Below are 25842 nucleotides of genomic sequence, written 5' to 3' on the forward strand. Positions count from 1 at the left end.
ACACACACACACACACACACACACACGTATACACACACACATGCACACGCGCGCACTCACTCACACACATTAGCATGCACACACATACATGCACACACATACACGCACAAACACACACACACACACACAATCACACAATCACACACACACACATACACACAGACACACACACACACACACATGCATTTATTGATTAAGGAGATTTATATAGCGCATAACTAAAAGCACTATGCACACATGCGCACACACAAACACACATACACACACACACACATGTATACACAAACACACATAAACAAGCACAAACACACAGACACTCACACATATACTAACGCGCACACACACACATGCACACACACACACACACAACACACACGCACACACACACACACACACACGCACACTTACACGCACACGAACACACACACTTACTACACACACGCACACACACACACATACTCGCACAATCACACGCGCGTGCGCGCGCATACAAATACACACAGACACACACACAGACACACACACACACATATATACTGTTCAAAAAAAGAAACGCATAGCTTGTAATATTTGGTTAATTTAGTTATATGGCTACAAGGATATCCACCAAACTGCAGAAAATGTTTATCTGGTCGTCGACCTTTCGTCCATTGCCACAAGTGAGCTCTGCACGTGACGCATGCGTTATCAGTGGCTACAATGTCAAAATTGCTCATTTGGCATGACCACTCGTCATGCTTCAGTGTAATCTCGTGAAACTCGGAGAATATTGAGCTCTCACCATGTCTTCCAAAACCCATAAAAGCGGATTGTTCGCCACAAAGAAATCAGACGACAATTCAGCGACGAAAGATGGCCCGATTGAGCAGAGAAGACCGCCAAATTGCATTGGGTCGTTTACAAGCAGGCCAAAGTCAAAGTGCAATCGCCAGGCACTTCCACGTGTCCCAGAGCACCATCAGTAGACTGTGGGTCAGGTTTCAAGCCACTGGCTCCGTTGCTGACTTGTCACGAGCGGGAAGACCAAGGGCGACAACTGCTGCTCACGACCGCTTCATACGGCTCCGCCACCTCCGGAATCGTTTCCTGTCGGCCTCATCTTCTGTCCAGGCTCTCCCCGGGCCACACCGATTATCGGACCAGACCGTGCGGAACCGCCTGCATGAAGCTGGTTTGAGAGCTCGCAGACCTCACAGAGGAGCTGTCCTCACCCGCCGCCATCGCCAGAACCGAGTGCAGTGGGGCAACCAGCACCTTCGCTGGACCGTCCGGAATCACTGGAGACACGTGTGGTTCAGCGACGAGTCCTACTTTCTGCTCCAGCGACATGATGGTCGGAGGAGGGTCTACCGGAGAGTAAACGAACGTTACGCGCCCAACTGTGTGGATGAGGCACCCGTTCATGGTGGTGGAGGCGTCATGGTGTGGGGGGCGATCAATACCGCTGGAAGGAGCACCCTGGTGCACGTCCAAGGGCGCATAACTGCCCAGCGATACGTGGAGGAAATTCTGCGCCCACACGCCCTTCCTCTTCTGGCTGACCAGGATGCCATATTCCAGCAGGACAACGCTCGCCCGCACACAGCACGACTCACCACCCAGTTCCTCACCGACCACCATGTCCAGGTGCTTCCCTGGCCATCCATGTCGCCAGACATGAACCCGATAGAACACCTCTGGGATGAATTGGACAGACGTGTGCGCAGGCGAGAAGAAGCGCCGGAAAATCACCGCGATCTATTGCAGGCACTTCAGGAGGAGTGGGACACCATCCCACAGCAAGATATCCGGCATCTGATCCAGTCCATGCCCAGAAGGTGCCGGGCAGTTGTTGCTGCTCAAGGCAGTCACACCCCCTACTGACTTGACAGCCTCGGCACCCAATCGTATTGATTGACTGATTGATTTGAAGATGCAAATGAACTGTGTGTGCATTCAACTGTGTCCATACCAAATTTCAAACAAATAATCTAAATATTGGATTTTCTGTTAATTTTTTCGAAAAATAAAACAAATTTGGCAAGTAACAACTATGCGTTTCTTTTTTTGAACAGTATATATTCACACACACACACACACACATGCCCAACCACAAACACATACACACACACACCACCCTCAACACACACACACACACACACACATACATACTAACGCACACACGGACAAACACACACGCGCGCGCGCACACACACACACAAACATGCACTTACATACACCCAGACATATACACACACACTGTGTCACGTTTCACTATATCACTTAAGGTGATTATGAAACGGTTAGTTACTACTAACTAACTAACCACACCACGATCCACTCTCGCAGTCATACAATTAAATAGAGACAAGAAAAGTATAAGTTTCAGACGCCTGTTTATGTAAAAACTCGCCACCTCCCTCGAGACTTCACTCAAATATATATGTTCTTTTACGTTCACAAAACGTAAAAACCAATGGTCACTGACAAAATGCCAGTTAGAATATAGAAAATTATAGTAACACGCTGATCCCGTGTAAAGATAAGAAAATACGACTGTTCTGCTCCAAAAGTGCTAGTTCATGCAGGTGTCACACACCCCACGTCGTCACTACTCGAATATAATCACAGATAGCATAAATGACAACGGTGGTCAACGGGGTGCATAAGACATGGTGCACTTAGCTTTCTTTGGCCACTGGGTGGACGGCCTGTAATTAGTCTTTTTAGCCTCCACAACTGCTCCGTCGAATGAAGTGCTGGTTAGCGTGGTGACGAAGCAGGGAACTGTGGAGGCATCAGGCGCCGCACCCAGTCGCTGGTTAGCTGGTTAGCCGGTTCGCTGGTTAGCCGGTTTGCTGGTTAAGTCCGGTCCCGGTTACCACGTCTGCAGCTAGCAGTGTCCCGAAAAGGCAGCCGAACAGAAGTTAGGAAAGGCTGCAAACAGAAAGCATCGGTGCACTAAACATGTCAGCTACCCCTCACCCTCCACCTTTAAACATGTCATCTTTACATATCTCATCGAGCACGTGGGCCTGCACAAATGGATTTTTCACAACAACAAAACAGCCGTTTTCCGTCCTTCTCTCCCTATCTGCAAAAACCATATACAGATTAGTATTTTAGCGTCACAGAGAGCAAATTATGCGCTAACCTGGAAAGAACAACAGAGAGTATTTCATTCCACAAACACAGACTCGTCAACAGCGTTAAATAATGATTTATTACCTCAAACAGCCTATGAATGTAGCACTCTCATGGAAGCAAAACCCGCTTCCTCCCTGGAATGGCCTCTGTTCGTCAACAGTGACAACAACATCCAAAAAACCCTTGCCGAATACTTATGCGAAGACCATCGCACGGCGAAGGAAAATTGACGACTCGTCCTCAGCGAACCTGTGGTGGTGAGAAGGTGATATCTCGTTGAAGTTCCTCTAGAGTGCCCGAATATTCTATTCGGTGAAGACCCTCATACTCTAGAAACCGCTGTATCGATCCTTCTTCTTCTGCCGCTGAGTGTCAAGTGCCAAGTTACCGTGTCTCAGACAGACAACCTTGACAAAAACACGTGACTAACCTTGTCACATATCAAGTTCAGCTATCGACAATTCTGCCTCGCAAAGCAGAATCACCCCCGAAAAATCCGTGCGCCACAAAACATCCGTGCTCTGCGCTGTCAGCAAAACTTTGCCGTATAGCCCCGACTCACGCACAGGCGCTTTCTGTCGCAATTGACCAAGAGAAGGCACCCCACTGAGTGACACTTTCTTGGTCTATGTCACTAGATTGTGACACACCTCCCCTCTTCAAGACGAAACCTCGGTTTCGCTCCCAGTCATGTTCTCCTCTACAGCCCGAGAGAGAAAATCGGCTCCAACATTGTTGGCGCCCGGAATGACGCGTACCGTGAATTGGTACGGTTGGAGAATCAACGCCCAGCGCATAAGTCTGGCGTTTGCCAACCTTGCAACCTGAAGATATTGCAGAGGTTGATGGTCTGTTTCCAGACAGAAAGGTCGTCCACAAGAACGAGCAACCCCTCGTTTCACCCCTGATGACTGCAACCTTCTCTGTCTTCTTGTCTTTGTTCTTCTTGTCTTTGTTCTTATCCCCATAGGCAGTCCTCTCTATGTAGGCGCGCAGCAGGTTGGCGTGGTACAGGCGTGCTTTCCCGTGCATCATGATCCTGTAGTCGTTCTGGCCCACCCTCGCTGTCACCTCAAAAGGTCCTTGCCACTGAAGATGTAGCTTGTTGTGTTTGACAGGTAGAAGTAGTAACACTCGTTCTCCAATCTTGAAGCTGCGCGGCCGTGGCTTGCGGTCGAATCCCCGCGCATAACGCTGTGCTGCTCTTCCCAGGTTCTCTTGAGCCAGTTTGCAGGTCTCTTCAATCCTGTTCCTGAGTTCTACGATGTAGGTCGCTGTCGTCTGCACCTCCTCGTCAGCTTCTTCGTCCGTCCAAGCCTGACGCAGAATAGCCATGGGACCGCGTACCTGTCTGCCGTACAACAGCTCGAATGGGGAAAAACCCAAGCTCTCCTGAGGAACCTCGCGGTATGCAAAAAGCAGTGCTGGCATGTACCTGTCCCACGTGCGTGGTTTCTCCTGAGCCAGTTTCCTCAGCATGGTTTTCAGGGTACCATTGAACCTTTCCACCAGTCCGTTGCACTGGGCATGGTAAGGGGTGGTGAAGTGCTGCTCCAGTGATAGCAGTCGTGCTGCCTCCGCCATCACTCCTCCCGTGAACTGCGTGCCTCTGTCGGTGAGTACTTCTGATGGAATTCCCAGCCGGGACCACATGGTAACCAGTGCCTCAGCTACTCGCGTAGCTTCGATCGATTTCAGAGGGATCGCCTCTGGGTATCGAGTGGCGTAGTCCACCATGGTCAAAATGTATCTGTTTCCGTCCTCAGACGCAGGCAAGATGGGCCCGATGATGTCAACTGCCACCCGACGAAAGGGTTCGTCGATGAGCGGCATCTTCTCTAAGGGGACCTTCCTTTGGCAACCACCTTCTGGCACTTGTCGCATGACGCACAGAAACGTCGGACATCCGTACAGATGCCTGGCCAATAGAAGTGGCGCCACACACGGTCCGTGGTCTTCTTGGTGCCAAGATGACCTCCCAGAATCGAGTCGTGTGCCGTTGCCATGACACCCTCGCGAAACTCGCGAGGCACGACAACCTGTTTGAAAGCTCCTTCTTTGTTGCTAAACTCACGGTAGAGCAACTTCTTCTCCCTGAGGAACTTTGACTTCCCATGCTTCCCGCTCAGCTTCACCTTCCCCGACTTCGCGTGCTCCCGAGGAGTAGCTAATGTCGGGTCAGAGTCCTGAGCCTTCGCAAGAAGCGCGGGGGTCACGTTCCCCAGGGCAGCTCGTGCAGCAGGTAGGGGTTTGAGAGGTTTATTCTCTCGCTCCACCTGTGCCCGCGTGAGCACTGAAATGACGTCGGGAGACCGATAAACGGGAACCTCCCTGGTGACGCCGTCCACAAACTGGACACGGTTCCCAATGAGCAGGTCGCATGGAGGATCGTCCATGACGACGGCCACAATGGTCCCCGTGAACAACGGTGTTACGACCTTGATCACCGCCGTGTTCAAGTCGTAAGCGTGAGATGCCTCGGCCATTCTCACCCTGATGCTGTCTCCTGTGTAGGCCATAGCTGGAACTAGACTCGCCCGAACCACTATCATGTCTGCCCCGGTGTCCCGCAGACCTTCGCCCTTCACTCCGTTGACGTAGACGTTGCAGTGGGGCTGGAAATGTTTCCTGGAGCACGGAACGCAGAGTTGTGGAATTGTGCATGAGCTCGTGACGTCCCTGAACTCCTCACTGCCCACAAAATGTACGCCCTTCTGGTCAGCCTGTCGCTTATGGCAGTCTTTCTTCACGTGGCCCCGCTTGTTACAGTAGAAACACTGGATGTCAGTTCTGGAACTTGATCCCTTGTGTCCCTGATCGTCCTTCCCGTCCTTGGGTCCTGAAGAACCTGAATTTCCTGATTTTCCCGGCCGTGAGCCTGAAGGTTTGCCGGAGATCGCCTGGGCGTCCTCGTGTACTCTGATCCAGTCGGCTGCCTCCTGAGTAGTCTTAGGCTGGTGCTCCTGCACGAAGGTCACCACCTCAGGTCGCAGGCTGGACATCAGTTGTTCCATGACAATGAGGTCGGCAAGGTCGTCGACGGTCCAGTTCTTCTCGGCCATCTCCACCCAGCGCCGCAGGTAAAGATTTAGACGTGCCACAAACTGATGACTCAGCTCGCCGCTCAGTCTCTTGCTGTTCCGCAGACGTCGTCGGTAGGCTTCAGCAGTCAGGTTGAAGCGCTGGAGTAACGCCTTCTTTAGTGCCTGATAGTCCCTCGCCTCGTCGTCATCCAAAGCGTTGTAGAGCTGCAATGCGCGTCCCTTTAAGCAAGTGCTGAGGCGGCTAGCCCACGTGGCCTCTTCCCACTTCTGGTCAGATGCAATACGCTCAAACCGGCGTAGAAAGTCGTCGAGCTCGTCTTTGTCATCGTCGAACGTCGGCAGTCTCGTACGGTCAGCAACAAACGTCGGCGCGCTAGCCTGAGTAAGCGTACCCTTCTCGGCCTGTAGCCTAGCTAGCTCTAGCTGGTGCTCGCGTTCGGCCTGTTTGTCCTGTCTGTCACGTTCGGCCTGTCGTTCCTGTCTCTCAAGTTCGTCTTTCTTGTCCTGTCGGTCACGTTCGGCCTGTCGTTCGGCCTGTCGTTCCCTTTCTTGTCTGTCACGTTCATCTTTCTTGTCTCTCAAGTTCGTCTTTCTTGTCCTGTCGGTCACGTTCGGCCTGTCGTTCGGCCTGTCGTTCCCTTTCTTGTCTGTCACGTTCTCTTTCTTGTCTGTCAAGTTCGTCCTTCTTTTCCTGTCTGTCTCGTTCTGCCTGACGTTCGGCCTGTCGTTCTCTTTCTTGTCTGTCAAGTTCGTCCTTCTTGTCCTGTCTGTCTCGTTCGGCCTGTCGTTCTTGTCTGTCAAGCTCTTCTTTTCTCGTCTGTCGCTCTATGTCTTCCCTACGTTCCAACTCCTTGCGTTTAACTAAACTACGCGCTCTACCGCGTGCGTCTCGCTCTGTCTGTTCCTCACTGCCAGGAGTCTCAAAAGTTATTCTCCTTGTAGGAGATCCCCCTGTAGCCATGGTTAGTTTAGAAAAGCTTTATCACAAAGGTAAGTCTAACGCAGCTATAGCTAGAACACGCGGTGATGAAACAATGGATAAAAAAGTCCAGCGACCAGAAAATGCAGAAGAAAAATCCAAACGGTGTAGATCAAAACGCGTAGCCTACTTTATGGCTGCTTTTTGCGGTAAAACAAAGTGTTTCCCACAGCCGTGGCCTACTTTATCGGCTGCTTTTTGCGGTGAAACAGAGTGTTTCCCACAGCCTTGGTTAGGACAGAAGTCCTCGGACCCTCCCCCCCCAAATTCCAACAAAGTCAAAATATGGAGAAAAATCCAAGTAAAACAAGACGGAAGAAATGTAACCTGTTGCGAAACAACAATGCGAAACAACAATGTAGAGAACAATGAGTAAAACGAATAACAAATCCGCTAACCCCGCTCAGCTCTCTGCAACGGAAAACTCTGAACGTACAACAACAAAGATTCACAAACAAAGGAAAGGGGAGTAATCACAGTTAGCGCATACAATAGCTCACAAATTACAATTTACATTTCCTGCAAGATGTGAATCGCTTAAGGTGTGGTATATGATCAAAACTATACAAAAAAGGGTAGCACCAAGCAGAAAATAAGTCGAGCACTGACGAGATTATATTCTGCTCTTAGTTATCCTTAATTGGTGGGTCTTTATCAGTTGGAAATTAACTGAGTAAATCCCGGCTTGGCCCCCATGTGTCACGTTTCACTATATCACTTAAGGTGATTATGAAACGGTTAGTTACTACTAACTAACTAACCACACCACGATCCACTCTCGCAGTCATACAATTAAATAGAGACAACAAAAGTATAAGTTTCAGACGCCTGTTTATGTAAAAACTCGCCACCTCCCTCGAGACTTCACTCAAATATGTTCTTTTACGTTCACAAAACGTAAAAACCAATGGTCACTGACAAAATGCCAGTTAGAATATAGAAAATTATAGTAACACGCTGATCCCGTGTAAAGATAAGAAAATACGACTGTTCTGCTCCAAAAGTGCTAGTTCATGCAAGTGTCACACACCCCACGTCGTCACTACTCGAATATAATTACAGATAGCATAAATGACAACGGTGGTCAACGGGGTGCATAAGACATGGTGCACTTAGCTTTCTTTGGCCACTGGGTGGACGGCCTGTAATTAGTCTTTTTAGCCTCCACAACTGCTCCGTCGAATGAAGTGCTGGTTAGCGTGGTGACGAAGCAGGGAACTGTGGAGGCATCAGGCGCCGCACCCAGTCGCTGGTTAGCTGGTTAGCCGGTTCGCTGGTTAGCTGGTTAGCCGGTTCGCTGGTTAGCCGGTTTGCTGGTTAAGTCCGGTCCCGGTTACCACGTCTGCAGCTAGCAGTGTCCCGCAAAGGCAGCCGAACAGAAGTTAGGAAAGGCTGCAAACAGAAAGCATCGGTGCACTAAACATGTCAGCTACCCCTCACCCTCCACCTTTAAACATGTCATCTTTACATATCTCATCGAGCACGTGGGCCTGCACAAATGGATTTTTCACAACAACAAAACAGCCGTTTTCCGTCCTTCTCTCCCTATCTGCAAAAACCATATACAGATTAGTATTTTAGCGTCACAGAGAGCAAATTATGCGCTAACCTGGAAAGAACAACAGAGAGTACCCGCTATTACGAGCTAGTCGTGTGACAGAGAGTTTTCTTGCACACGAGACTGTAGATGTTTCACGACGGCTTTAGCCGGAGTGAAACAGCAGCAGTCGAGTGTGCAAGACAACTCTCTGTCACACGACTAGCTCGTAATGGCGATTATGTCTCACAGCTTCAACAGAGGAGAGAACAAACACGTTTTGCGTACTCACGCTTGATAAACCTAAACACAGGAGCAGCCATTGTGGAGAGATCTACTTTTTGACGAAAGTGAACGAACAACTATGAATGACGTCTCGGTATATGTGAATGACGTCACAGTCATCGTCACAGTCTGTATCTTTTGAAGCATTCCATTCTTCATGACGTCTTTCTGTGTCTGCATCCGCGAAATGTTTGTTCTTTCCGGGGTCTTTGTCATCTATGTTCAGAACTCTGTCCTTCTAGTTTCAGACTAACAGGCCTCCTGAGCGAGCCACTTTCCAAGGGAAGCTAAACTCGCGTATGGAAACAGTACTGTAGTCTGGGATGCTGTTTTCAGTATTCTCAGCGTTGAAGAATTTGTAAAGAGAAGACACGACAACAGCAGGAGAAATAAAAGTCGTGTGTGCATTTTGGGGCTTTTGGAGGGACGATTTCGAGTTTGAATCCGTTCTTGCACATGCTCCAAAGCGTGTAACATACATTATCCCATGACCTGCCTCTTTGTCTCTGTTAGCTGCGGAGGGGATTATTTTGGATTATCCATCACAACCATATGAATTATCCATCACAACCGAGTCTCGATCTCACCTGTCATTGGTCTTTGTCTTTGGTCTCAGAGTACAACTGAATAATTTATAGAGGTCATCTGCATATTTATCGTTAACTCGGGACTACTTTTTTTTCAGCAAAACGATTGAGATATTCTGCGGTATAAAAGTCGAACTGACGTTTGGCTAACGATCTACAAACATTATCATTGAAGAAATAAAGAAAACAACAAAGAATGCACATAATCTGTTTGGGTGAATAGAGCTGAGTGAAGATTATGAGTTGTCCGACGTGGTGAGACTGAGAGAGAGACAGAGAGCACGAGAGAGAGCGACAGAGACACACAGTGATTCAAGGGGCACAACTCTAGTAAAGTTGTCGTAACGAGGTACGCTTCATTGGCAACCGCTTAGATCAATCCCAAGAGCATCCTGATTCAAAATCTTGAGCGACAAAATAAAACTTACACTAAAACAGTATGCTTATAGTTTTGTTCATTTGTTATCGCTTTTAGAGCATTGATTGCTAAATATGGTTCAACAGAACAAGGCTGTCTCATCAGTCGTCTGCTACAGATCTATCGTCTGCTGCCGGTGCGTAGCGCTAGCGCTAGCGATACGCACCCTCTGCTGCAGGATCTGTCGTTTGCTGTACATGTAGTATCTTCGGCTCAAGTTGACCAGCATGGAAATTGCCATTTTCAAAGTTGGTGATACTGTTAGAATAAAAGGTGGCGAAGTAGGTCGGATCTTGGACATACAGAGACCACTAGGCTACATGCGTTGCCGCATAAAAACAACTCGACAGTGGTGCGCCGTTTTCCCCCAGACAGATACCTCGCCTAAGACAACGACAGACATCAAAGTTAGGCTCACCTAAATCAGTAAGTGACGATTGAAGAAGTAGGTAATACAAATTTGAACACTGAAGCACAAAGGCTCGAATAAGCACAAACTCAGCAATCATCTTCATCGCTTGTAAAATCACACACGCGGTCTTTCGAATCCCGCTGAACTCAGGTCCAAAATGAGTTACTTCCCTTCGGGTATCATTCTCTCCCGTCCGCTCGCTGTGAAGCGAAGATTTATATCAGAATGCGGTCTTTCGCAGTTGTGACGAATGCCAGCTCGGGTAACCGACTGAAACCAGCCGGTAACTGCACAGTATCAAATGCATTCAAATCCTGGAAACAAAAAGACAAAAGGGGACTCGTTTCGCACATGAATATCATGACACGATTTTCGGTGGCAGAAGGTTTGATGAGCAGTAAACAGGCACTCGCAAAGTTTGTGTCAAAAAGTTAGGTTTTTTAATGAAAACGTCGGAGTAATGGGATAAAAAGCTTACACACCTCGTCCTGAATATCGTGCATATTTTCCCTCGGGTCGATTTACAGGTATTACCTCGCCAGAGGCTCGGTAATACCTGAAAATCGACCCTAGGGAAAATATGCACGATATTCAGAACTCGGAGTGTGTAACCTATATATCTTGCGCACGTTTGCTTTAGTAGTGGCAAAGAAGGAAAGCGTGTGACATTATTTCATTCCACAAACACAGACTCGTCAACAGCGTTAAATAATGATTTATTACCTCAAACAGCCTATGAATGTAGCACTCTCATGGAAGCAAAACCCGCTTCCTCCCTGGAATGGCCTCTGTTCGTCAACAGTGACAACAACATCCAAAAAACCCTTGCCGAATACTTATGCGAAGACCATCGCACGGCGAAGGAAAATTGACGACTCGTCCTCAGCGAACCTGTGGCGGTGAGAAGGTGATATCTCGTTGAAGTTCCTCTAGAGTGCCCGAATATTTTATTCGGTGAAGACCCTCATACTCTAGAAACCGCTGTATCGATCCTTCTTCTTCTGCCGCTGAGTGTCAAGTGCCAAGTTACCGTGTCTCAGACAGACAACCTTGACAAAAACACGTGACTAACCTTGTCACATATCAAGTTCAGCTATCGACAATTCTGCCTCGCAAAGCAGAATCACCCCCGAAAAATCCGTGCGCCACAAAACATCCGTGCTCTGCGCTGTCAGCAAAACTTTGCTGTATAGCCCCGACTCACGCACAGGCGCTTTCTGTCGCAATTGACCAAGAGAAGGCACCCCACTGAGTGACACTTTCTTGGTCTATGTCACTAGATTGTGACACACTGACACATCCAGACGCACATACACACCCACACACACACACACACGCGCACAAACACTCTCACACACACACATACACACACGCACAACCTTATACCACCCATTGCACTTCGCTCATAGCGGTTACAAAGTATGTTTGAATACAGGCTGGACAGCCGTGTGAGAAGGGTACTTTGTACTCGGAGAACGTACTCTGAGTAGGCTGTGTAGCCCAGTCTTCGGGTTGCTTTGCGGTGATAGGCCCCTGTAGCCGCGCTGAAGCTATATATAGCGATGGATGCTGTGGTTCCGCACTGCCGCCGTTCGGATAACTCAGTGAATGGAGCCAAATCGAAAATAAAGCCAAACTAGCAAAACATACAGTTTACATTTTGATCTTTTGAGTTTTTGTGTCTTTCGGATCCCGTTTTTTGTTTCATCGATCGTTTACTATTAATTTCCAATCAAGAATTTACGTCGCCATTACCGGACGCGATTTCCGGTGATGTTAAAAAGCTTGACGTGATAATGCCGCGCGCGAAGAGATTCGAAGCAATTCCGTCTGTCAAAATTAAGGTTCTCACTGGAAAACGAGGACGTCCTAAAACTGTTCAGGTTGAACTTGACTCAAAGCGAAGACGGCATCATGACAATGAAAGCCCGATGGACAATTTGGAATCAACTAACTTGTTCTCTGGCTTGGGGGGTGCGGGGAGCAGTTTACTTTAATCTTACACTGATTACCAGTGCTAAGTACACGGAAAAACTGACACGTAACATGGTTACCCAACCGCAACGGACAGGGGGGGACGCAGTTTCGCGCCCAACAATCACCCCCACAATAACTCCGCCCACCAAGCCTAAGGCTAAGAGCCCCACTACACCAATCGCTGACGCCACCCCCAACCACAGGGACGTTGAGTGACACACACTTATCCCCTAATTACACGAACCAGCCAACCCATGAGCGGGAACTGTTACCCGCCAATAAGACCTCAGATCAATTCTGACCAAACTATCTACTTAAACTCACAGAGTCAACTACTTGCCAGTTGCCTTAGCGTATCAACAACTCTTGTCCCAAATAGAAATAGTTTCTGAGAGGACGTAAACTCTCCCCTCTAGTTTCCTACTTGCCAGTGGGAACGCTCAGTCCCCACTATCACAGCTACTGTGATCAAAACCCTCCGAATTTGTGAGGTACACATACAACGAAACCCTCAATTACTGAGAGGTGCTTCAACTCAATCTGCCTCACATTAAGAGAGCAACAGCCCAACCAAGGGCAATATATACGATCTTCTCATCACCGACAAGCAAAACAGCCTTGACTACCGATCTCTACAATACGTTCACCTTCATTGGGAACGCTCAGCCCCTACTATCAAAGCTACTGTGATCATAACCCTCAGAATGTGTGAGGTACACATACAACGAAATCCTCAATCACTGAGAGGTACGTCAACTTAATCTGCCTCACATTAGGAGAGCAACAGCCCAACCAAGGGCAATATATATGACCTTCTCATCACCGACAGGCAAAACAGCTTTGACTACCGATCTCTACAATACGTTTACCTTCATTGGAAACGCTCAGCCTCTACTATCAACGCTACTGTGATTATAACACTCAGATCTTATGAGGTACACTACAAATCATATATAAATGATTATCTGTTTGTGGAGAAACAAAATAATGAGATGGGTTGAACAAACAACTACACCACTCCCCATATCTACCTGTACCATTAGTACACATAAAAGAACGGAATAAACCCGTTAAAGAAACAGTGACATTTATAATCACTGAGCCTCATATAAGCCTCAATCACTGAGATGACATTATTTTGGGTAATCAACCACCAGTACATGCAAGTACACCCCAACAAGGGAAATGAATAATAGTCATCTATAAATGATTATTCTCAATCGAGAAACAAGATGATGAGGATATGGGTTTGAATAGTTGTCCCCTGACGAGGCTACCTTTCAGTTTCCCCAAAAAACCTCTATAAAATCACATGTTCAAAGAAGTTGTCCTAACAGCTTGAAACTGTAAATCTTGCCGAAAAGTACCATCTTTGGGAGAGGTATTTAGGGATCTCTGGGCTGCCTACTGCATTTGCCGGGTTTGGCAGACCCTTGATTTTTACCGCCCAGCTGACGAAGTAAAATTCTGAGATTTGGCCATCCCCAGTAAAGCATGTGATAACTGGTATTTTCTGAGAACTGCTAAGACTCTGAACTAAGGCCAAAAAAAAAGGTGTGGTTAAGGTAACATAGCCAAAAAAAATAGGGTAGGAAGGTAGGCAATCATTTTTTTTTTTTAGTTTTTTTTTTCTAATGTGTACAAATTAAACCTACTTGACAGGGAAATAAGTGTGCGATTCGAGCGCTTTCGCTTTCATTGCGTTTTCTGCACTGGTTAGGGTAGGTCGGGTTACCGTAACCACACCTATTTTTGAGTCACTTGAGAAAAAGTGACTCTATGTAATCGGTCAGTGTTAGTCTGTCCGGACGGCCGGCCGGACGGCCGTCCGGCCGGCCGGCCGGCCGTCCGTAGACACCACCTTAACGTTGGACTTTTCTCGGAAACTATCAAAGCGATCGGGCTCATATTTTGTTTAGTCGTGACCTCCAATGACCTCTACACTTTAACGATGGTTTCGTTGACCTTTGACCTTTTTCAAGGTCACAGGTCAGCGTCAAAGGAAAAATTAGACATTTTATATCTTTGACAAAGTTCATCGGATGTGATTGAAACTTTGTAGGATTATTCTTTACATCAAAGTATTTACATCTGTAGCCTTTTACGAACGTTATCAGAAAAACAAGGGAGATAACTAGCCTTTTCTGTTCGGCAACACACAACTTAACGTTGGGCTTTTCTCGGAAACTATAAAAGTGACCGGGCTCAAATTTTATGTGAACGTGACTCATTGTGTTGTGAATAGCAATTTCTTCCTGTCCATCTGATGCCTCATATAATATTCAGAACTGCGAAAGTGACTCGATCGAGCGTTTGCTCTTCTTGTTTTTTTTTAGGCCTAATAGTTCAAATCATGCCTCTGAAGTCTCAATCAATAAATGGTGCTTCATGTGACATGTCCCACAGGTACTTTGCCTATTAGGGGCTAGAGAATATTGTTCGATACCGTGCGTGTTTAAAACACAACAACAAAAAACACACACATATACAACACAGTTCGTTTCGCGAGATATGGTGCATGTATGACATATACCTTAAAAAGTTCAATTAAATATGAAGAGTAAGACATTCATCTATGACTGGTGTTTTTGTGTGCGTTGGCACGCAACCACACATAATTTAATTAAAAGGAAAAAATGTTTGTGCATTAATTCAATCGCGGTTACGGTAGTTAACTCCCTTGCGTCGTCTTTTCACTGGGAAACCATTACAAAACATTGCACATTAAAATGTTTTGTCCCAGCAGAAGAAATGTAACGGTATATTCCTTTTAAAAAGTATACGTATATGTTCATGCTAAACATCTTTCTTTCTTTATTTGGTGTTTAACGTAGTTTTCAACCACGAAGGTTATATCGCGACGGATGCTAATCATGTCTCACTCTTGTTTTTGTTTTTCTTGGTTTGCCTGTAAACAAAACGAACTGGGCGGCACAATTATTTCGGCAACTTGCCGCCCTAGCGCACGCGCGGAGTTGGCGATCCTGTCTAATATAATGATCTGACAAAGAGTAACTTTGTTTTGCTTTTATTTTGTAGGACGGACGGTGGAAAGGGGAGGGGGGGGGGGGGGGAATTGTCGTCAAGGGGGCGTGTCAGTTGCTCTGCAGACGCTCTGCAGTTTTTGATTGGCTGCGAGTGTCGGAGGCTGTCAGCTGGACCAAAGTCCACTTTCAAAGTGCATTGTAGAGACGAGATGTGCAAGCCGGTAGGCGGATGCTCCGCAGACAGCCCGGCCAAGGTACACTTTCGAAGTATCGAAGTATACTTACCCACGGCTACTCAGCCGTGTATTTGACATACTTTCAATCCGCTATGAGCGAGGTGCAATACCTCCTTATACACACACACACACACTCACACGCACACACACCACACACATAAAACACACACTAACACACACACACACACACACACACACACACACACGCACACACACACGCAAATACACACATGTATTTATGTGTGTTTGCGCGCGCGCGAGTGTGTGGGTGTGGGTGTTTTTGTGTGTGTGTGTGTGTGTGTGTGTGTGTGTGTGTGAGAGAGAGAGAGAAAGAAAGGGAGAGAAAGAAAGGAAGAAAGAGAGAGAGAGAGAGAGTCAACCGGAAAGCTCAGTACAGTGCAATAGTTTTTGGCGTGCCACCTCTCAGGTACGTTACAGAATGCTCCAGAATGCTCCCCGCAAACCCCCGTTTCCTAGACCATTCTCGGCGAGCGTTCGCAATTGTTACGCTTCAGTGACCCCGGACAATGGTACTCGTACCGAGCGCTTGCTAACGCTCGCGAGCGCCACAACAAAACTATGCGTTGCATAGAAAACGTTCGCAAACGTTCTGTGGCGCTTTGCCTATGCAACGCACCCCTGGACTGATCTTCATGAAACTTGACATGAGAGATCCTCAGTATGGTATCTCCAGACGTTTTTTCATTTTTACATTTAGTTAAGTTTTGACTAAATGTTTTAACGAAGAGGGGGGAATCGAGACGAGGGTGTGGTGTATGTGTGTGTGTGTGTCTGTCTGTGCGTGTGTGTGTAGAGCGATTCAAACTAAACTACTGGGCCGATCTTTATGAAATTTGACACGAGAGTTCCTGGGTATGATATCCTCAGACTTTTTTTTTCATTTTTTTGATAAATGTCTTTGATGACGTCATATCCGGCTTTTCGTGAAAGTTGAGGCGGCACTGTCACGCCCTCATTTTTCAACCAAATTGGTTGAAATTTTGGTCAAGTAATCTTCGACGAAGCCCGGACTTCGGTATTGCATTTCAGCTCTTTGGCTTAAAAATTAATTAATGACTTTGGTCATTAAAAATCTGAAAATTGTAAAAAAAATAGTTTTTTTTATAAAACGATCCAAATTTACGTTCTATTCATCTTATTATCCATCATTTGCTGATTCCAAAAACATATAAATATGTTATATTTGGATTAACAACAAGCTCTGAAAATTGAATATATACAAATTATTATCACATTTTTTTTTTCGAAATCAATTTAAAAACACTTTCATCTTATTCCTTGTCGGTTCCTGATTCCAAAAACATATAGATATGATATGTTTGGATTAAAAACACGCTCAGAAAGTTAAAACGAAGAGAGCTACAGAAAAGCGTGCTATCCTTCTCAGCGCAACGAATACCCCGCTCTTCTTGTCAATTCCACTGGCACTGCCTTTGCCACGGGCGGTGGAGTGACGATGCTACGAGTATACGGTCTTGCTGCGTTGCGTTGCGTTCAGTTTCATTCTGTGAGTTCGACAGCTACTTGACTAAATGTTGTATTTTCGCCTTACGCGACTTGTTTGTTAAATGTCTTTGATGACGTCATATCCGGCTTTTCGTGAAAGTTGAGGCGGCACTGTCACGCCCTCATTTTTCAACCAAATTGGTTGAAATTTTGGTCAAGTAGTCTTCGACGAAGCCCGGACTTTGGTATTGCATTTCAGCTTGGAGGCTTAAAAATTAATTAATGAGTTTGCTCATTAAAGTTGTCATTAAAATCGATTTTTCGCAAACACATTTAAAATTGATTGCATCGTATTCTTCATCACATTCTGAATCTAAAAATATATATATATGTTATGTTTACTCTTAAAATGTGATCACAATTAACGAAAATAGAATAATTAGTCTTACGATTAAAATTTAATAAATCGATCCAAAAATGATTTCATCTTATTCTTTATCATTTCCTGATTCCAAAAACATAAAGATATGATAGGTTGCATTCAAAACAATCTCAGAAAGTTAACAAGAATACAGAAAAGCGCGCTTTCCTGCTTAGCACAATACGCTACCGCGCTAATCTGGCGTGTCAATATCACTACGTTTTGCACGTGGGAGGTGAGCGATTTCCTTCACGCGGGGATATACGAAGCTGTACTGTCTTGGTGAAAAAATACAGTGCGTTCAGTTTCATCTCGTGAGTTCGACAGCTTGACTAAATGTAGTAATTTTGCCTTTTGCGACTTGTTCCTCTTCTTACCCTCCTTCCTTCCTTTTCCTGTCTTTCTTTATAGGGCAATTCCAGCGTCACTGACGTGGCATTCGCACACAATATAAGACATTATTCGCCATAAAAATAATAGTCATGATGATTTTGTTAACTCAAATTTGTGCAGAGATTTCATAAACATGACAACCTTCCTACCCAAGGTTAAAAATGTTGAGGTAAACAAAAGCTAAGGGTACTTAACTTGAGTTTTGAAAAACGTCACTGACGTGGCAAAAATGCTCACCTACATTTTACTGACTAAGCGAAATTCTAAAATTCTATGAGATTAGCCAAGTAAATGATGTGATTTTGTTAGATCATAGTCAAGACATATCATACGTTCTGATACATACAGAAAAGTGCAAATATCAAATGTATCTTTGCGACTAGCGGTTAATATGTAGCGTCACTGACGTGGTACTTGAGCGTCACTGACGTGGCACGTGTGAATTCAATGTTCAATAGTGATACTTTTTTGTTGTTAGAATATAGGTAGTTTAACACGGCCGATTTTAAACTAATTATTGATCTTCTCGGACATTGTTGAACCACTATACGGCTCTGTGTCCCTCCGTCCGTCCGTCTGTCCGTTGGTCCGTCGACACCATTGCCCATCTGAATAACTTGTACAATAATTATTTCAATTGCACACTTTGGTACATGTGTATTGATACACTTAAAAGGAACATACACCTCTAGCAAACATATTTAAACCATTACGGGTCAAGATCACTACTCAAGGTCACCGGTCAAGGTCATTCTTTTTTTTTTTTTTTGCCAAGCACATCATTGTGGGGCTTTTAATCAATAACATGCATCCGTCTACAATTTATCATCATTCACCCATCAACATTTATAATAGATATGTTTGGCAAGTATAAACAACACACAGCATTAGGACATAACAGACAGACGGACATATAACATACCGTTCTCCTACAAGTAAGGCCGGAGCTTAACATAGCATGCAGATTACAATACTTGACATTATGGACGTATTACCTGCTTAATAATAATACTGTCAGTTAATAATACCGTCAAACAAAGACACACAAAAAAAGAAAAGAAACAAACAAAAATCAAAGCCAAAACACATATATATCATCACATCTCTGCACAACCTAGCGTACTACCTAACCAACTCTTCATATGGGGACCATAATTCTACAAATTTGGTAATGTTACCAGATTTGAAACTGGAATATTTTTCTATTTCAAATCTGTATTTCAAATTTCTTAGAAATATTTCTAACAGTGGCCTTGTCTCTTGTAACTTACTCTTATAAATATAAAACTTTGCAAACAAAATGATAAAATCCAAAACCACATCTACCTTAACATTGTTCATACACCCAAACAAAATAAATTCTTCTGTAAAAAGAACATTTGCGCGGTAAATACCACTTCTGTTTAACAGTTCTTCCAAGTCAGTCCAAAATTTCCGACTAAGCGGGCAGTACCAAAATATATGTGAAATTGTTTCATTTTCAATTTTACAAAAGGCACAAAGGGGACTGTCAAGAATCTTTTGAACAAATAACCGGCTAGCAACACCAAGAATGCTAGATCTTAACTGTGCGTCCTTAGTTGTTTTGAAACACTTATCAAAAATCTGTTTCCAGTTCAGGTTGTAAAAATACATATTCCATCTGTTCATGCCTGCAGGGTTATCATCAAATTTTGATTTCAAAAGGACTTCTTTAATTGCCTGTTTGCCCTACAAATAATCTGCCAGGGTTTATAATCCCTAATCTGAAAACCATTCAACGAATCAATTTTTACTTTTCTCTGATATTTTCGTAGGGACTTAATCACTCCCTCATAGAATAAAAAATTAGTTTGAACAAAAGGAAAATTTAACCTAAATTCTTCAAAGGTAAAGAAATTTCCATTTAAATGTAGCAACTGATGGATAAACACTACACTTAAGGAACAGCATTTCTTATAATGTTTCAAAACATCCTTCCAAAAACTGTTACCACATCGTTTCATTAACACATTTACATACTCGGCACCCACTTTAAATATGTCTTTCATTCCAGGTATCATATCAAAAATAAGCTTTTTTACATCAAATTCAGACATCCTTTTTTTCTTGTACACTTCAGACAACGCCTTGATTTTTCGAAAATATTTCATTCAAACTTGGCGGGAAAACAAGTACACACCCTCAGAAAGATAAATGGCTCCTGATTCTGGCTCCAAAACGTCATTCACACGGTTTTGATTTGAGCTGTCATTATTTTGACGTTCTCCGCTGGCTTCCCTCCTGGCAATTATATCTATATATATATATGTACATTTGACAAGATCCTAACTGTGAACCACACTATTCCACTTTATATTTTGTTGGTGTTAGTCGAGAATGACAGGGCGGAATAACCCGTTAATTCTAAATCTGAACATAACCAAACTCAAACATTGTTAGCATCTTTCTCCACGAACCTTACGGAAAAAAATTATTTCATTTTCTTCATCGCTTATGTAGCAAAAAGATTTCGGTGAACCAAACTATGGACTTAGTCGTGCTGAAACAGCCTTTTCTTGTGTAAATGACATTTTCTTTCAGCACTGCGAACACTCGCAGATTTACTTTTCTGTGCACTCCACTTTGCTCTACACTATTGTTTTTGTCGGCGGTTGCGATTTTTCTTTTGTTTTTGTTTTCCTTCAGATACTTTAATTTTCATAGAGGGAATAACCAGAAGTCACAAGGAGTAAACTCAGGTCCGACGAATGTGTGAGGCAAAAATGGGATGATTTAGACTTTAAGGAATGGAGGCACGGTCCTGATTTCGTGGAGGCTGGCATTGCCATGGAGAAGATGGGAGGTCTGGGTTTATATAAGGTCCTGTATAGTATGTGACAGTGACAGTTCTATTAGCAAAAAAATATCGACAGCAACTGGACCTTCGTGGTCGCAAAATACAGCGAATAGCACTGTTTCTTCTTTGAAACCCTTGCTTACAAATGTAGTGCGTCTCGTAATTGTGGCCCAATTGTTTTGTGTTTTCTGGCAATAATATAGAAGGAAACCAAAGTCTCATTATCAGTGACTAGATTCATCACAAGTGTGGGTCTACTTGGTTCAAAACGGTTAAGCAGATTGTGTGCAAGAGGAACGTGTTACTTCTTCCGTTTCCCTGTCAGCTAATGAGGCATTCATTTTGCGGCCAGCTTTTGAAGCTGAAGGTAGAATTCTGCACAGTAGAATTTTGTAAACGGTTCTATATGAAAGTTTAAGTCTTGCACTATATACTCGTATGTTCATATTTCAATCTTAGTTCTTAAGTTTTGATACAGCAGCTATATTACTTTTGTTTGCAGAGCTGTTCGGACGTCTTGTTGGCTATTCCGAGTTGTTCCCTTTTTCCCCAGTTTTGATTTCCCTTTTCTTCTGTCAGATTGTAAATTATGAGCAGCTTTGTTTCATGTTACTTTCTTCACCTTTGTAGAAATGTCCTTTGTGTCATTACCTAGCTACACTCTTTTACAGGTTCTTGACAAAAGACCCCGTTTTGAAGCATAACCCAAAAGTGACGTATTTAGATGCCTCGTAATTTATGACGTAGCAACCTAATGGCGTCATCTCTGAGAGGTAAACCAGTTAAATGTTTGGCCTTTCAAATGATATATTATTTTTGATGATCAGTTACCTGAAACATTTATAATAGCGTTTTGGTCATTTTGTTTGGATCACAACTCTCTGGGTTTTACTGCACTAAAAAATAAAAATAACGGACAGATGATCTCGTTTTTGTGTTCAGCTTTTTCCAGTTACAACAATGTTAACCTTAGTTGGAACATGTAACAAAAAATCACAAGGAAATTGGTTAAAAACTACCAGTAACCAGTACACATGGTTTCAAAGTGCCACAGACGTTACAAAACAGTGCCACGTCAGTGACGCACTTTGTGCACAACAACATGGGGACAAACAAACTCAATTCACATGGTTGGACTCCTCCATTGAAAAGCAAAGAAAACTCGACATAAGAAATAAATCAACCAATCGGTTCATCGCCACAAACAAAAAGTCTACCCAAAACGTCACTGGCGTGGCACCACTTTGGGGTAGAGTTTGTTTCAAATATATTTCAAAAAAGTATTAGCAATTGATATTTTAAAAACAGATCAAACGATAGTTTTAGGCTTCTGTAGCAAAGTTGACTAATTTTCGAAACCAAAACAATAAAAACTAGCACACGCGATGACATTCTTAAAAGTTGTCATAAAATGACTTCACACGGCGCGTTCCCAAATGACATCAAAACAAAATGGCGGCATGCAAGGGGAGTGAACTAGAGGCAAGCGATGAATGATATAAGTAACTATAAACATCTCTTGTGGCATATGTACGGTGAAACAGCCGTCAATTCCATTTTAAATTTCAGGCTTAGGTGAGCATATTTTTTGGAATTGCCCAATATTGATTATGCAACGTGTATTATGTTATCAATAGATTTGGTTTATTTAAACGAATTGTTCAGCCGTTACCGCCTTACGTTGTACTGGCCATGCAGGAAAACCACTATAAGCTTCTAGCTTGTTGCTGTTACCTGTGTATTTTGTATACATGTCATGATTGTAACTTTTGTTAAAATAAACTTATGTTTAAACCAAAGGCTGTGGTATGCCAAAACTGTCCCAGATACTTTATTTTACAGTTTTCTTACCTCATCACACATACTGTCTTGACGTAAAGTACTCAAAACAGAAAGTAGTGTCCCTCTCGCCGAGACTAACAGACTTTCATTGAGGATTTGTACGTGATTACTTCACTGCGGGACTTGATGTGAGCCTGGTTGATGGCAACTAAGACCTGCCCGGTGCCAGTCCAAAATGCAGTTTTTGAAACTTGGTATTTTTTTCAAACGGATAGCTGCCTGAGGCATGACTGAAAGCCCTAGGGGCTCCGTGCACCTGGAGTTGACAGGTCCAGTAACTTTAACTACTTTCCTTCTCTTCCAGTATGCAAACCCAACTACTTTGGAGGGACGTCATGTACACAGTGTCCTCGAATTTGCAAATACGTCTGCAACCACCTTTACGGCTGTGACACACTGGGTAAGCCAGTAGTATAGTCATTAGTGATAGCAAATACATCTGCAACAATATTTATTGTTGTGACACACTGGGTAAGCCAGCAGTATAGTGATCGCACATTTGTCAGCAATTCTCGTTATGGCTATTACATTCTGGGTAAGCCAGTCGTATAGTGATAGCTAATACATCTGCAACAATCTTTATGCCTATGAAACTCTGGATAAGCCAGTAGTATATAACATATGTATATACAATAAAGTATATAAAATATAGTATATAAAAATGATACTGGCTTACACACTGCGTAAGCCAGTATAGACGAGGAACCAAATCGGAAAAAAAGACGCTTAGCTAAGGAGTTTAAGGCACGGGAGGTACTCCCGAGCAAATTTGGTTTCATTTGACAGACAAATGCATATAGTCTCTGAAACAACTTTTTTTGGTACCAAAAGTGGCAGCAGCTTTTCGCAATTTTTAAGGCACAGTAGCCCAGATATTTTTAAAAAGGAACTTCAGAAAAAAAAATTGTTGCAAAAATCGGTTATATCAGCAGGCACCAGAGTAAATATTTCTGAGTGAACTATCAAGTAAATGTAAGGTGTTAAACAGCAAGTAAAAATATTGTTTGCGTGCAACACATAGGAGCACCAGGAGGCCTTACATTTAAGGGGTTACTTGTGTGTTCAAATCGCTCGACAGAAACATTACACATTTTGTGCACAAGTTCCTCTAAGCAATATGGACACATCTGTGTAAAGAAAAAAGGTGGTTGTCTTATTAACCTTTTTTTTTAGAATTTTTTTACTGGGGGTTGTCAAGTACGATTTTTCGAAAAACACTGCGATTCTTAACATGATCCCAACTGACATATTTAGCTCTACAAATGATAAATGAAACATTAGTTTGTGTAGATAAATGAATGGAGAGTATAACTTTATCATAAAACGGTACTTATCAACGTGCATTTTCAGAAATTGATGGAGGTTACTCGAGGGCGTACACATAAAAATATCACTCCTTTAGTAGTAAAAACGTATTTAAAAAAAAATCGCTCGACAGAACATAACTAAACTTGAACACAGCTAAGTTCACTGTATACAGATACAATACATGTAAACAAAATAAGTTGTTGCCTTATTGTCTGCTTCACAATTATTCCCGTACCAACCCCACCCCCATATCTTGACTGACAAAAATGACAAAAAGAAATAATTTGGGAGCGCTGTAGGTCAGTTGGTAGAGCACTGGACTTGTGATACATGAGTTTGAATCAGGGTGAAAGGTTGGGGGTCGGAACATTTGTAATCGCACACACACACACACACACACACACACACACACACACACACACACACACACACACACACACACACACACACACACACACACACACACACACACACACACACACACACACACACACACACACACACACACACATATATATATTATATACACCAGGGTAGCTCAGTTAGTTTGTAAGGGGGGTGTTTTTAGAATTCAAGAGTGTAAATCGAGGTCGCAGAGCGCCCGAGACTGATCAAGGGGCATACGCCCCCCCCCCCCCCCCGCCCCCCCCCCCCCACCCCACCCCCTCTCCTCAACCCAAGAAAAGAAAAAATCGCACGTGAAATCCATTACACATTTTGCGCACATCTTTCTCTAAGCTATATTTCCACAACTGCAGACAGACAAAAAACGTTGTTTTCTTATTCATTTTTTTTTTATAAGAGTTTTGTCAGTTTTGGGGGGTACCGGGTGGACACATACGACCTCACAGAAAATACTGTAATTCGTAACGTCATCCTAACTGACATTTTTTATCTTTAGAAAAGATAAATATAACATTACTTTGTGTAGATAAAAGAATGGAGAGTATCACTTTATTATAATACGGTACTTATCAATGTGCATGCCGAAAATTATCCAGGATTTACGAGAGCGTACACATACAATTATCACTCAAAAACGTTGTAACACAAAATTGGCTCGACAGATCATAAACAAATTTGAACACAGCTAACTTCACTATATACCGTTGCAATACCTAAGAAAACCATAAGGTGTTTCCTTATTGCTTACTCCACGATTTTCCCCGTAACACCCCCACCCCCATATCTTGACTGACAAAAATTGATGAAAACATTCATTTGGGAGCCCAGTAGTAGGGTGGTAGGGAGAAGTGTGCAGAGTTTCATAAAAATCTGTATAGTAGTTTTCTCTGAATCGCAATACAAACACATACACCCAAACACTTGGTACCTTTAGTGCACCGATACCCCCTGGCCTGCCAACCCCCCCCCCCCCCCCTTCCCTCCCCCGATCCAATACACCACCCCTCCACCACCCGCCCACCCCACTAATCGCAAACACACACACACACACACACACACACGTACCTAAAGTGTGGATGGTTACCTAAGAGGCGGCACTGGGTGTAGTGCCTTTCTAGTGCACTTGCACTACAACAGCACTGGGTGCAGTACTCGCTCCGGCATCGAAGAATTTTGCACTAAAAAATGCACAAAATTTGACCTATTTCGTCGCCTATAGAGGACGGAAAGAATGTCATTTTGAACATTGTTATGACATTCTTTCCGTCAAAAAAGTCAATTTAACGGTGTTAAATGAAGCGAGCATCCACACAATTAGGTTGCCATCCAGAGTTTAGGTTGCCATCCACGTGTGGATAGTTGCCTTATGGTGATTTAGGCAACCAAACCTGTGGAAACATGGGTACACACACACACACACACACACACACACACACACACACACACACACACACACACACACACACACACACCAGGGTGGATCAAACTGTTTGTAAGATGAGTGTCAGTATTTATAAATCAAGAGTGTAAATCGAAAACGCGTTCACAATACCTTTAAAAAAAAAAAAATTCAAAGCGTTTCCTTTTTTCTTACTCAAAA

At 43.9% G+C, this 25842-nt stretch overlaps 1 protein-coding gene across 1 annotated transcript in view; it reads left to right on the top strand.

The window, feature by feature from the left end:
- Nucleotides 1-22929, top strand: part of LOC138949516 (enolase-phosphatase E1-like) — a gene marked incomplete at its 3' end in the record, with an annotated part of 167093 nt that extends 144164 nt beyond the window's left edge. Inside the window, 1 exon segment of the mRNA XM_070321344.1 lies at nt 22834-22929. Within this exon segment, the coding sequence (XP_070177445.1) occupies nt 22834-22929 (96 nt within the window).
- Between the last annotated feature and the right edge of the window lie 2913 nt (nt 22930-25842).

Source organism: Littorina saxatilis, linkage group LG15 (assembly GCF_037325665.1).
Source record: "Littorina saxatilis isolate snail1 linkage group LG15, US_GU_Lsax_2.0, whole genome shotgun sequence".
In the NCBI taxonomy this organism is placed as follows: Eukaryota; Metazoa; Mollusca; class Gastropoda; order Littorinimorpha; family Littorinidae; genus Littorina; species Littorina saxatilis.